Below are 14,630 nucleotides of genomic sequence, written 5' to 3'. Positions count from 1 at the left end.
TACAGTGCAATAACATTTCAGTTTAGGTTGCTCTTGCAAAACAAATTTTATATAGGAGTTGCACCATTTTATACGTCTTTTATATCATAGGGGTGTAATAATATATCGTGTAACAATATATCGCAATACAAAAATGCAACAATATGTATCGAGGACAGTTCACCCAAAACATAATTTCTGTGTGAGGAAAAAATTCAAGTTTTCAGAGTTTTAGTGTCAGAACTATATTAAACTGCTATATATAATGTTGAATATAATGTATAATAATGCAATGGGGGAATATTTGATAATGCCAAATGTCTTGTTACCAGTAAAAAGTGTCCGACATTATTTTAAATATATCTAGTCAGTGAAAGAGTGCAATCATATTCATCTAAAATAATCAGTATTTTCAGCTTCAGAATCATGAATATTGTTATTCTGGTGTCTCTATTGTCCTGTGCTTTGGGTTTCAGCACCAAGTCCAAGCCTATGCATTTACACACACACAATGAAATATCAAATTTAGCATTTTAATCACCAGTAAATGTTTATGTTAACCTTTTATCATATGTCTGAGTATCGCAATAATATTGTATCGTGAGTTCACTATCGTGATATGTATAGAATCGTGACATGAGGGCATAATTTGTGTGTTTTATTCCACAGCCCGGGCTTCTCTGCTTACTGGAAGACTTCCAGTGCGTAATGGCTTCTACACCACCAATGCTCATGCTAGGAATGGTAGGATCGGAAAACATTTGCTCCTTCCCTGTTATCAGCAGTGTTGTGTGTCACTCATTACAAGTAACTTGAGTTATGTAATCAGATTACTTTTTTAAGTTACTAGTACAATAACTCATTACTTTTAAAATTTGCAACAAAATATCGAGTTACTTTTTCAAATAAGTAACGCAAGATATACTGATAACCAGTTTTGGGGAAAGTTACTTTGAAAAGTAATGCATTACAATATTGCGTTACTCCATTAAAAAGTAAGTAATTGCATTACTTATTTACTTTTTTAGAAAGTTAAAATTACATTACGTTACTTTTGGGTTAGGCCTACTTTTTTCACACACAACGGAGAGAGCTGTCAGGCAATAAATGGAAAAATAAAGTAATTTCTCTTACGACTTTATAGCGCACTCCTATAATCAGTGTCGGGGGTAACACAAGTTATGTAATCAGATTACTTTTTTGAAGTAATCTGATGACATAAGCTAAATATCTGAGTTAAGTTTTTAAATAAGTAACTCTTCGTTTTCCCATCTAACTGACACCACTTTGCATTTTGCATTTCCTTCAGCCTGAGGCTTATTCATATCGAAAGGGCCTTTACATTCACCTATACTGTATATATATATATGTATATATACACACATACATTTTTTTTTTTTTGGCTTCCAAACTCCTTGTTTGTATTGAAGCTGACTTCTGCTGATGAAACTACAAACTATCTTCAGTAAAACTTTTCTTCAATTTATCATAATTCTGACTTCATTCAGATTCGGGTCTTCATTCATCATATCTGGTTCTGGCTCTTTGACTGTAAATCCCCTTACAGTTAATTCAGAGGCCTAGTATTAGTTGTAAATACAGTGTGTGCATAATTATTATGCAAGTTGATATTCTGATCATATTTTTTTTCCAAGCCCATTTTGCCAATTCCAAACCACATTAATCTTAATAACTACTATTATTTAGGTATTTTAATAATTTACAAGTGATATATAATTGTTAAGGAGGGCTGGAAGTGAAAAACGGCGAATGTTCAGGTGTGCATAATTATTAAGCAGGTTTTCTTTTACAGGTAAAATGGCGCAAAAAAACAGATTTAACTCGCACTGAAAAGTCCAAAATTATTAAATGCTCATGAGAAGGATGTAATGATAATGATAATGCGTTGGGAAAAGGGAGAAGAATTCGGAAGAGTTCGGAAAAAGGTGGATTAGATCCCGTTATCAGACAGGTTTCTTTTGTAATTTTGTCTGGTTACTGTAAATAGCCACTGCCTTTTTGCACTTGGTGTTAAATATAAAGTGCACTTTATTAAAAAATAAAACAAGCAAGCAAGCCAAGCCCAGGTGAGAAAAAGTATTACTCTTAAAAAGTAACTAAATGTATGGTCTCTCCCACAGCATACACACCTCAGGAGATTGTGGGGGGAATATCTCAGGACGAGATCCTGCTTCCAGAACTGCTGAAAAAGAGAGATTATGTCAGCAAGATCGTTGGAAAGTGGTGAGTTTCCCTGCAGAATAATGATATGAGATATAATAGAATATGATGAAGGAAAGTGAGACGTTTCAAACAGTGGAATGCATTTTCAATTCCAGAAGAGGCTTCTATCTTCGCAGAATTTCATAGCGTAATTTAATTTAATTTGTACTAGTTTTATGTAAAAATCAAACTATCAGTATCAGCATATTTTGGGGGAGAAAGTCAGTACTGGTGGATGCCGTTCAAAAGTTTTAGATCGGTAAGATTTTTTAATGTTTTTAAAAAGAAGTTATTCTGCTCACCAAGGCTGCATTTATTAGATCCAAATGAACAGCAAAACTAATATTGTGAAGTATTATCACAACTTAAATTAACTGTTTTCTTTGTGAATAATTTATTCCTGTGATCAAAGCTGAAGTTTCAGCATCATTACTCCAGTCTTCAGTGTCACATGATCCTTCAGAAATCATTCTGATATGATGATTTGATGCTCAAGAAACATTTCTGATTATTATCAATGTTGAAAACTGTTTTTTTTCCAGGATTCTTTGAAGAATATGAAGTTCAAAAGAATAGCATTTATCTAAAAATAGAACCTTTTTTTAACATTATAAAATGTTTTTTCTGCCAGTTTATGTGGCAATTTTATGTGGCCTTGCTAAATAAAAATATTAATTTCTTGTGTTATTGTAAAACGTAAAATTCAAACTTTTGAACGGTTGTGTATAATGTTACAAAAGCTTTCAGTTTCAGATAAATGCTGTTCTTTTTAACTTTATTCATCAAAGAATCCTGATAATAATTGTATTGATAAAATGTAATTTTTTCTGCACAGTGTACACACTCCATATTGCATAGGCATTTACTTTTGAACATACCTACCGTCTTTATAAGAGTTTTTCATCTTTATCTCCTAACTCAGGCACCTTGGGCACAGAACTCAATACTTGCCTCTGAAGCGTGGCTTTGACGAATGGTTTGGTGCCCCGAACTGCCATTTCGGCCCCTACAACGACAGCCTCCGTCCCAATATACCCGTCTACAACAACTCTGAAATGAAGGGAAGGTGAGGCACAAACATAATGCTTTCTAAGAACACCTCAGAAACCGCATAGCAACATGCTGTAAATCATGGCCAATATATCGGTTATTGGCTTTTCAAATATGAAGAATTATCGGTTATCGGTATCTGATATAGGTTTATCAGCCAATATATCGTTTATCTGCTTTTCAAATATGATGAATTATCGGTATCTGATATAGGTTTATCAGCCAATATATCGTTTATCAGCTTTTTAAATATGAAGAATTATTGGTTATCGGTATCTGCTATAGGTTTATCGGGCCAATATATCGGTTTTCGGATTTTTAAAAATGAAGAATTATTGGTAATCACTATCTGCTATATATATATATATATATATATATATATATATATAGCAGATAGTGATTACCAATAATTCAATGATATGAAAATTTTGGCCAATACTATTGTGTTACTCCCTAAAAAATCACTAATTGCATTACCTAGTTACGTTTTATGTAAAGTAATGAGTTGCGTTACTTTTGTGCTATTTTTTTTCTCACCTGGGCAAACAACCCCCCAAATACAGTTTTATTTTTGGCAAATATAAAAAGCCCTCATCACTATGACATCTGTACGTGCAAGAGAGGTAATTGAAGGGAATGGTTGGTGGTACTCACTGCTGGCCATGGTGGTCTAACTGGACAGGCTAGAAGAAGATTTTTAATGTTGATGATCGCGTTATTTTACATATGCATCTGCTTACATATGCTATCGCTGGTTTCTGTTTTTTCCTCGTCTGAGTTTTGATCAGGAGAATCAGTACTCTTTCTGAAGATGCGTATAGCGCCCCCTACCGTATAAAAGTGAAAATGGCGGGGAAGGAGTTGAAAATCAAGCACCTATAAAAGTAGCCCAAAAAAAATGTTTTTTTTAAAGTAACCCAATAGTGTGGGAAAATCGCCACCCTGGCAACACGGAGCATCATTCACATTTTCTTCAGAAAGTGTAAAAATGTTGTATTGCTTCACATGAATGCATTTGTTTGATGAAGTGAATTTCCCTTTTTCCTCTTTTTGTACCAGCTGCAGTGTAGCATCTCATTTTCTGCCTATTTGTTCCTTTCAAAACACCCATACTGTTTGTGCATTCTGGGTCATTGGCTCTGTCCATAGGGCTAGTTTTGCGCTTAGCAGTGGGTTTAATCAGCGTGGCGTGTTTGAGCCTGGTCAGACAAACACACGTGTACACCCAAGAGATGGCGGGTTGTGTTAGCGGTGTGTTAGGACACCTGGAACAGCCGGAGCATGAGAGAGTCCACGCCTCAGCTCCTTCTCACAACGCGTGTGTCTTCTGAGACACAATCTCGCAATTTACCTCTTCAGATTCCTTCCTAATCACACCCCGATGCAACACTTTGTTTTGGAAGCTTGTCATTTGGAACAAGAGCTCATACGTCGCTGAAATGAGTTTGTAGTGATGGTCTCATTAGATCTGCAGGAAGCAGAACATTTAGATGATCTGTGTATTTTGCAGGTATTACGAAGAGTTTGAGATTAATGTGAAAACCGGGGAATCCAACATCACCCAAATCTATCTGGAGGTGAGTTTTCCTGTTCATTGGCTCGATTAATGTTTATTTGTGCGGATCAGTCGTGGACAGATGCACTGTGGGATGTGCCTGATGTTGTTTTTGATTCTATCTGTCTCCAGGAAGGCTTGGACTTTATCTCTCGGCAAGCCACAGCCCAGCGGCCCTTCTTTCTCTACTGGGCTCCAGATGCAACTCACGCGCCTGTTTACGCCTCAAAACACTTCTTGGGAAAGAGTCAGAGGGGGCGGTAAGTTGGGCTGCACAATATGTGACCCTGGACCACAAAACCAGTCATAAGTTGCACGGGTGTATTTGTTGGCAATAGCCAATAATACATTGCATGTGTCAAAATTATGGATTTTTCTTTTATGCCAAAAATTATTAGGATATTAATTAAAGATCATGTTCCATGAAGATATTTTGTAAATTTCCTACCGTAAATATATAAACATTTCTTTTTGTGAGTGAATGCAGCAAAATCGCGAACATAAATGGACAACTTTAAAGGAGTAGTTCACTTTTAAAAAAAACTTTTGCTGATATTTTACTCACCCTCATGTCATCCAAGATGTCCATGTCTTTCTTTCTTCAGTCGAAAAGAAATTAAGGTTTTTGATGAAAACATTCTAGGATTTTTCTCCATATAATGGACTTCATTGGGTACCAAACGGTCCAAGGTCCAAATGACAGTTTCAGTGCAGCTTCAAATGGCTTTAAGCGACACCAGACGATGCATAAGGGTCTTATCTTGCTAAACGATCGGTCATTTCAAAAATAAATAAAAAAGTTTAAGTTTTATAAGCACAATTGCTCTGTTCTGTGATGCACGTTCGTGACTCTCCTGTTCGAACTCGTTCACCAAAATGAACAAATCTGTTTTTCGAGTAATTTCTTTCATTCAGCACATTCAACGAACGAAATGACTCGGAAAAAGATTTGTTCATTATGATGAACGAGTTCTAGTTAGTTGACTAAACAGTGTTTTATTTTTACATTTGATTGTTCAGTTTCTGTGTTTAAATAATCCTAATGATGGATAACCTGAAACCATGAACCCTGTGCTTTACACTGATGTTAAAATAACACTTATGGTACAGTAAAACACTGTAATAACACTGTAATTTTCACGGTAAGTGAAAATTACAGCATAAAAAAGTGTTAAAACTGAACGGTAAAACTCATTTTGCATGTTTGTGATACACACCTGAATGATACTTCAAATAATATGGCTTGGATAGAAAAGTTGTGTGTTATTACTCTACACTACTGGTCAAAAGTTTTTTATGTTTTGTAATGTGCATTAATAATTGTATTGTATGATTTTACCTGTAAAAATATCTAGATGCTATAGGTTTATCGGCCAATATATCGGTTATCGGCTTTTTAAATATAAAGAATTATCGGTTATCCTGATCCGTTTTAGGATTTATTAGGCAATATATCGGTTATCGGCTTTTTAAATATAAAGAATTATCGGTTATCCTGATCCGCTTTAGGATTTATTAGGCAATATATCGGTTATCGGCTTTATAAATATAAAGAATTATCGGTTATCCTGATCCGCTTTAGGATTTATTAGGCAATATATCGGTTATCGGCTTTTTAAATGTAAAGAATTATCGGTATTCAGTTATCACTATCTGCCATAGGTGTATTGGCCAATATAGTTACCCAAGTTACCCAATATTTTGTTGTAAATTTAAAAGTAATGCATTACTTGTTACTTAAAAATGTAATCTGATTACATAAGTCATTATCATTTTGGCAAAAATTTCTGCTTCTGTGCATTCCTGTTTTGTGAAATAGAAATGATTGGTCAACGAGATGTTATTTTTCCTGCTCGGAGGCAGGAGTGAGTGCCGGAGGCTTCATTGGTAGTCTTGTCTGCAGCTGTTTAGTATTCAGTCCAGTGCTTTTGAATACTGAGGCTTCAGTAAGCATACGTTCCTTCAGAATGCTAAATGAGGTTTGTGTTGACAGAGGAATGGATCAAGGCTGAGGGGTATTAGTCAGGTGCTGGCAGTGGAGGGATTCAGCCTGACACGCCACATCTTAAAGTTTTATAACCCGCGCACATCTATATCCCAGACACATCTATCTTCCTCCATATATCACATCCATCTGTCACAGGTTTCAAACGTGGGCTAATTTGACAGAATTTGTTATGCTGTCCGGGTTAGAGCCACTGAAGGTTATTTGGGGTAATTTTTAATGGTTTGATTCAATTCACATTAATTTGTATAGCGCTTTTCACAATACACATCATTTCAAACATGAGTCCACATTACAATTTAGATTGATCTGTTATCAGAGAGTAATGCATTTCTGAAATGCACATATACAAAATCACAGTTAGCGAAAAAGGTATTAATTTAAACTGTGTAATAATTGAATGATTGAGGTGTGTGATTTGTCTTATAGTTATGGTGATGCCGTGATGGAGTTGGATTACAGCATTGGCCAGATTCTCGAACGACTGGTCAGTCTGGGAATCCACAACAACACATTTGTGTTCTTCACTTCTGATAACGGGGCAGCGGTGATGTCTGGACCAAGACAAAGTGCGAAACCATTCACACTAATATTAACACACAGTAACCAGCTTTTTTATTTAGTTAGGGAATTAAAATAATTGATTTGAATAAAGAGCTCCAAATCAGTGGTGATGCATGAGAAAGCTGAATTTTTCATTGAAAGTGCCCCTATTGTGCTTTTTCGGATATTACCGTTCATGCAGTGTGTGATAAAGCTGTTTTGTGAATGTTTAAAGATCAAAGTATCCTAAAAGAAAGAATTGATTCTGAACTGCTGAAACGAGTCGTCAGTAATTCCAGTCTCACTCCTGTTACAAACCAACGTAACAATGTAACTAATTTGCATAATTCCAGGCAATGGTCTTGATTGGCTGAACAGCGTCTCTTAGCTCCGCCCTCAAACACTGTAGTTTATCTGAGGCTGGAAGAGTTTAGTTCGTGTTGTTCATGTCGAGAAGACGCTGCAAATCCACTTTGATGCTCTTTAAAGGATAAGACTCGCGCTGGAATTGATACGGAAAAAAACAACGGCATCATTACTGTTCATATCATTCTGTATCAAGTGCAGAGGAAGATCCGGAGCTTAAATTTGGATATGCTAATGAGCGTTTGGTTTCTGACATGTGCTGTACATGTTTGACCAATCACAACAGACTGGGCCATGTGATCAATCAGAGCAGAGCAGACTCTCAGAGAAGCGGGGTTTAGAGAGACAATCCTTGATGAACCATTTTCAGACTCTTGACGAAAAGTGATTTCCGACCTTAGAATGATGTAAATGTATTGTAGGAGACTCCAAAACCAAATTAGGAATCTTTAAAATGGCATAATGGGGCTCTTAAAAAAATACATATATATTTTTTATGTTATTAATTTAATCCATTTTACACCAGTTTATTAATTTATATTTAATAAATTAATATATATATATATATATATATATATATATATATATAATGACATGTATGTGTAATTATACACATTGTGTCATTTATTATTATTTTGTGTTAAGACAAAAAAGATACTTTCATTCTATTGACAAAATGCAATTAAATTAACAATGTAATTAGTTAGTTGCTCTCCAATACTGCTGGTTTTGTTTATTCTAAATACAGTTTTAGAGGAGGCTCAGCTTAATTTGTCTTTACAGGGCTGAATGTGCTATTTTTTCATTATTGGTCTATGTACACATGTGCCCGTGGACATTTTTAACCTTTGCATTTTATCTAGCTGTTTTTCAGTGTCTTGTTCTATAAGCGTCACATTTTTAAGACAAGTTTTGTCAAGCTTTCAAACACATCTCAAGAACCCTGCGTTCTGCTCTCTCAACTCATCTTTCATGTACGCTCCCAGTACACCTATTCAATTTCTTTGTGTCATGGGTCTCTTTTGTAGTAAAGATGATTTGTCAGAGATGAATTGTCCTCCACAGTCGAGGCTTTGAGTTTGTGATTTTTTTCTTGTCTGTTTTCATCCTCAGGTGGCAGCAACGGCCCGTTTCTCTGTGGGAAAGAGACTACATTTGAAGGTGGGATGAGGGAACCAGCCATTGCCTGGTGGCCTGGACGAATCCCTGCTGGCACAGTGAGAATGATCCCAAGCTATTTCACTAAAAAGTCCCCAAATGTGCTTTCCAATTCGCCATATTCCATCTTTCAACACCCTCAAAACACATTCCTATCTGTTCAAACGCTCCATCAGAACTTGCTTTAGTTTGTAAGGGCCTTTAAACATTAAAGGATTAGTTCACTTTAAAATGAAAAGTACCCCATGATTTACTCTCCCTCAAGCCATCCTAGGTGTAAATGACTTTCTTCTTTCAGAGGAATACAATCGGAGTTATATTAAACAACACCCTGGCTCTTCCAAGCTTTATAATGGCAGCAGATTGCAACCAACAGATTGAAGCTCAAAAAACATGCATCCATTCATCATAAAAGTGCGTCTATCCATCATAAAAGTGCATCTATCCATTATAAAAGTGCATATTTCCATCATAAAAGTGTCTATCCATCAAAAAAGTGCATCCATCCATCATAAAAGTGCATCTATCCATCATAAAAGTGCATCTATTCATTATAAAAGTGCATCTATCCCTCATAAAAGTGTCTGTCCATCATTAAAGTGTCTATCCATCATAAAAGTGCATCCATCCATCATAAAAGTGCATCTATCCATCATAAAAGTGCATCTATCCATCATAAAAGTGTGTCTATCCATCATAAAAGTGCATCTATCCATGATAAAACTGCGTCTATCCATCATAAAAGTGTCTATCCATCATAAAAGAGCATCTATGCATCATAAAAGAGCATCTATCCATCATAAAAGTGTCTATCCATCATAAAAGTGTGTCTATCCATCATAAAAGTGTCTATCCATCATAAAAGTGCATCTATCCATGATAAGTGCGTCTATCCATCATAAAAGTGTCTATCCATCATAAAAGTGCACCTGCTGTCTGTCTGTCATTAATGTTATTCAAACAAAAATACAGGGTTACGTGGGTAAAAAAATAATTGTATTTTGGGCCTGTGAATATTTAAAAGTAAAATTTTGAATATATATGAATATATATATAATGTGTGTGTGTATATATATATATATATATATATATATATATATATATATATATATATATATATATATTTAAAAAATGGCACCGGCCATTTTTTAAATATTGGAAACGATTAATATTTACAATGTTCTGTTTTAAACCTTACCTTTGTCAGGACAGCCATCAAATTCCTTTTGAAACATTTTTTTTCTTTTGATTTCCAGCTCTGGCAAGTAAAACTTTGAATATGAATAGATATTTATCACTATATAAAAAAATGTCACCGGCCATTTTTTTAAATATTGCAACCGAAAAATATATGTTAATTTTATATGTTAAAAAATATGTTACGTTTTAAACCTTACCTTTGTTAGGAAAATCTTTGAAATCCTTTTGAAATATATATTTTTTTCTTTAAATTCCTTTTGATTCCCATCTATGGCAAGTACAATTTAGCTTTTTTTTTTTAAGATTGGAACCGAGTAATATTTAAAATGTTCCGTTTTCTTAACTTCACCTTTTTTCAGGACAACCATCGAATTCCTTATGAAGTATCGTCGATTTTTTTTCTCTTTAAATTCCTTTTGATTCCCAGCTCTGGTCTCCCTCCTTTTTTCCTGATCCGCCGAAGCTGTGCGCTCCGCAAATGACTTTTAATTGTATTAGGGTTAGCTGTGCCATGGGGCTGTGGCGTGGGGGTATTTCAGGAGGAGCGAGCGCTAAGCTCATATCTGAGGGGTGTGCGGGGTCCTGATAGCACGAGGGACTGGAGGATTGGGAACGTCTTAAGCGGCTAATCTGTTTGTGTGTTTGCTGAGGTTGGATTGAGCTGTAATGAGGGCTTCTGTATCTGAATATGCCAGGCGTGCCGGATAAAGAACCCAAGGGAAGAGGTGCATGCTGGGATATGTGCCAGGTGTCTGGGCAGTGTTTCATAAGCAGGTGTTTCACACTGTTAATGTTTGTCTTGTGGTGGCAGGCTGGATTTTGCCCGCTCGAGTGTGGCTCTGTGTGATATGTGTATCTTCTTGTCCATTTCTCTTATGGGGAGCATTGATGCCCGTTTTTATTCGGGAGTGCTTTATTTCAATAGTCCACTTTAGACAGTATATTACTAACTACAAGTAAATTTGCAACTACATGTCAACTACCCGTCATTATAGTATTAGTAGACTGTCTGCTTAATATCTGATAACACTTTATTTTGATGCTCCCAACAGACATTCAAATGACTAACTTTTCAACTACATGTCAACTTATTCAACTTATTAGTATAACTGTAGTTGCAAAGTTACTTGTAGTTAGTAGGATGTCTAAAGTGGAGTCTAAAATATAATTTGTTGGGTGATATTTGTTCCATATTTACAAATAAATCTAATAGAAAATGTACCCTCAAATAACTTAAACTAGATTCACAAATTAATATTCAGAGTTTCTCAGAAAGAAAGCAACTATATGATGAGATTGACAAATGTTTTTAGTGGATTCCCATTTATTTTAGAGGATTTCTCGGCTGTCTTGCTGTGATGAATGTTTCAAAATCCTCCAATGTACAATCCGCTTATAAATCTCCACAGTTTTACAAACACATAGTAAGAATTCTACAAATACAATCGTGTAAATGTATGAGTCGAGTCCGAATCAAGACCGAGTCTTTGAAGGGTCGAGTCCGAGTCTTTGAAGGGTCGAGTCCGAGTCGAGACCGAGTCCCTTGGTTTTCAAATACAGTCGAGTCCGAGTCAAGACCGAGTCTTTGAAGGGTCGAGTCCGAGTCGAGACCGAGTCCCTTGATTTTCAAATACAGTCGAGTCCGAGTCAAGACCGAGTCTTTGAAGGGTCGAGTCCGAGTCGAGACCGAGTCTTTGAGGAAGCAAGTCCGAGTCGAGATTTTGTCTCGATTTAACATCACCCCAGTTAATAATCAACAGTTAGGCCTACAGACTAAGCTAGATTGGGAATTGTTTAGAGGAGCAGTCTTAACGTCTTAATATGGACTATGCTTTTACTATCATTAAAAAAATCCCTACCACATGCATCCTCTTCTGCCTATTTTTCTAAAATGCTTCAACAGTGCTGCTCGGTCATCAACATGTTAAGCCCACCCTGACTTTTTTAATCATAGTTAGGACATGCAGAGCAAATTAACATTTTCTAGTGGCATGTCTAAATTAGTAGGCTTAGCTACTTTATAATATTTTCTAATATTTCCCAATTTTAAATATTTTGACAATACACTCGTATTCAGTATCTTTTAAAACTTTATTCCCCAGTAACTAGTGATGGGGACGAGACCGCCTATGCCGAGTCCGAGTCTTTGAAGGGTCGAGTCCGAGTCAAGACCGAGTCTTTGAAGGAACAAGTCCGAGACGAGTCCTAGAAAGCAGAAATCGGTCTCGAGACCGGACTCGAGTTTTAAATATTAAAGAGGACCTATTATGCCCTTTTACAGTCTTGATGTTCTTTTTGGGCTCTACTAGAACAGGTTTTCCTGCTTGAATGTTGATTATTTTCCTCATACTCCATTGTTGTGGCTCCTCTCTTTCCAGTCTGTCAGTAACGCTCTGTTTACTTCCTGTCTCTATGAAGCCCCTCCTTCTGAAAAGGACACTTAGCTCTGATTGGTCGGCTGGAGCTGTGTGTTGTGATTGGTCGAGCGCTTCGAGTGTGTTTGGGAAAGTCCCGCCCCTTCCCATAACCGCCAGTTTAACACACTACTAACTAACTCAAGCTGGCCCCGCCCCTTTATTCTGCGTATGAATTATTTAAATGAAGAATATTGTGACGTGTTCGTTCCCGGAAGAAACTCAAGACTACAATGGAGGAGTTTCAGGGAGTTCAGAAACACTGACACTGATAGAGAGAATAACTTTTTCATGCTCAAACAGCAATATTACACACTAAATAAAGATTAAAAAAAAGAGTTATAGGGTCCTCTTTAAATTATCTTGTGGTACAGGTAGTTGTCTAGTAGCATATATTTAAAGCTACAATATGTAATTTTTTATCCGCTAGGTGTCGCTAACCTCTTACAATAACAAAAACGTAGATTGATGACGCAGTGAATAAGCGGAATCCTGGAACTTGTCGTCATGCCGATTGATATAATAATGTTTATGGGAAGTAATGAGTGAATAAATTGATGTTTTTAACATGACTCCGGTATGAAGCAGGGCGCGATTGCTAATGAGAGACAGATCTCAGCGCCACAAGCGAGTCCCGCGGATATAAAGGAATAAGGACATTTCATTCTGCCGAACTTACGTACCGAAAGTGCTGGATTAATACTCACACAGGTCAGTTTATGTAACAAATTAAAATTGTGATGTAACGCAGCGCTGCTTTCCTATGTCTAACGTTACACTATCACACTAAACTGCATTTGAGTGTGTTAAAAGTTATAATGTTATTCTGTGTGTTAGTTTGTCTGTATGAGACTAGCAGTAGCTAGATCAACATTAGAATAACATTCTGATCATATTCTAACATTTCATCATGTTGAGCTGTATAACATTGATTAGTTTTATGCACATTTGCTCACCTGTCTAATAAAGTACATGCAAGAGCGGTGTCTCTGTCGAGTCGAAGTTAGTCGCGGACGCTAGCTCTCGGCATCTCGAAAACGCCCCGCTGATATTGATCATCGTTTTATTTCTCCTTTTGTCCCAAAGTCTGCTTGCCATGGTCCATAATGTTTGAACGAAGCAACAGCAGTGTGAGCGCGCCGCTAGACGTAACGCAGTTGTCCACGTCTGTCGCCATGGTTACTGTGGCAGTACAAGCGGAAACCAGGGATAACGCGGATATGACATCATAGACTGGCGACAAGTTACAAGGAACGGGCATTATTTAAATTGTGAATTTCTCTGAATTTACAATTTTTTGGAAACATTTAAAATAATGTGCGTACACAATTGAAAGAAATATATAACACTGTGCAAGTGGTAATATTTTGATAAAAAATTCTTACATATTGTACCTTTAAGGAGATGCTATTAACAAACGTGATTTGAGACTCGACCTTGACTTGGTTGGACTCTGCATTCGAACTGCGGTTCACTTCACCGATGGAGTGACGTGAATATAAAAATAAAGATGTGGGGGGTGTTGTGTTCATCAGCTCAGAGACACACACACTGAGTGCATTAGACAGGTCTGTCTGCTCCGATAACTAGCGTCAGAGAAGAAGAGAACCAAGAGGAAATGAATTGGAGATAAAGAATTTTCATTTCCTCTTTTTACAAGTCCCATGTTTTGTGTGTGTGTGTGTGTGTGTGTGTGTCTGTGTCTGTGTGTGTGTGTGTTGCTGGATACGAGCAGCTGGTGGTAACGGCTAGTTACCTTTATTAATTGTTCCCTTTGATTTCTCTTTTTCCTGTGTGTGTATAAGTATGTATGTACGTACGTCTGTGTGTGTGAAGCCTGAGAGTGAAGATAATGGAATGTACTGGCAGTGGTGAAGGGAATTCTGGGAGGCTGAAGTAGGCGAGGTGCGCGCGTGCGCGCGCGTGTGTGTGTGTGTGTGTGTGTGTGCGCGCGCCAGCTGCTCAGTGCTGATAGCGCTATCTGATTGTGAGCGTGCCGTTTCCCTCAAAGGCCCGTTCAGGAGAGAATAGAATGGAAGATCAAGGATGACAGCGAAAAAATGGCATTTTATCGGAAAATAGTTCAAAGTTTATAAATAAAATAAAGCTTTTTTTGCAGCAGGACTGGGGAGGACAG

At 36.8% G+C, this 14,630-nt stretch overlaps 1 protein-coding gene across 2 annotated transcripts in view; it reads left to right on the top strand.

The window, feature by feature from the left end:
- galns (galactosamine (N-acetyl)-6-sulfatase) overlaps nt 1-14,630 on the top strand; it is a 67,169-nt gene that overhangs the window by 3,945 nt on the left and 48,594 nt on the right. Inside the window, exons 3-9 of one of the 2 annotated variants that reach the window (XM_077201559.1) lie at nt 649-723; nt 2,121-2,223; nt 3,125-3,268; nt 4,763-4,829; nt 4,940-5,067; nt 7,242-7,381; nt 8,835-8,938. In XM_077201559.1, the coding sequence (XP_077057674.1) occupies nt 649-723; nt 2,121-2,223; nt 3,125-3,268; nt 4,763-4,829; nt 4,940-5,067; nt 7,242-7,381; nt 8,835-8,938 (761 nt within the window). The remainder of the gene's footprint in view (nt 1-648; nt 724-2,120; nt 2,224-3,124; nt 3,269-4,762; nt 4,830-4,939; nt 5,068-7,241; nt 7,382-8,834; nt 8,939-14,630) is intronic. The other variant, XM_077201558.1, reaches the window with a different exon arrangement.

Source organism: Siphateles boraxobius, unplaced genomic scaffold, assembly GCF_051911475.1.
Source record: "Siphateles boraxobius isolate OS27281-9 unplaced genomic scaffold, OSU_SipBor_1 48, whole genome shotgun sequence".
In the NCBI taxonomy this organism is placed as follows: Eukaryota; Metazoa; Chordata; class Actinopteri; order Cypriniformes; family Leuciscidae; genus Siphateles; species Siphateles boraxobius.
The sequence above is the reverse complement of the archived record's forward strand: the minus strand, read 5'-3'. Positions and strand labels throughout refer to the sequence as shown.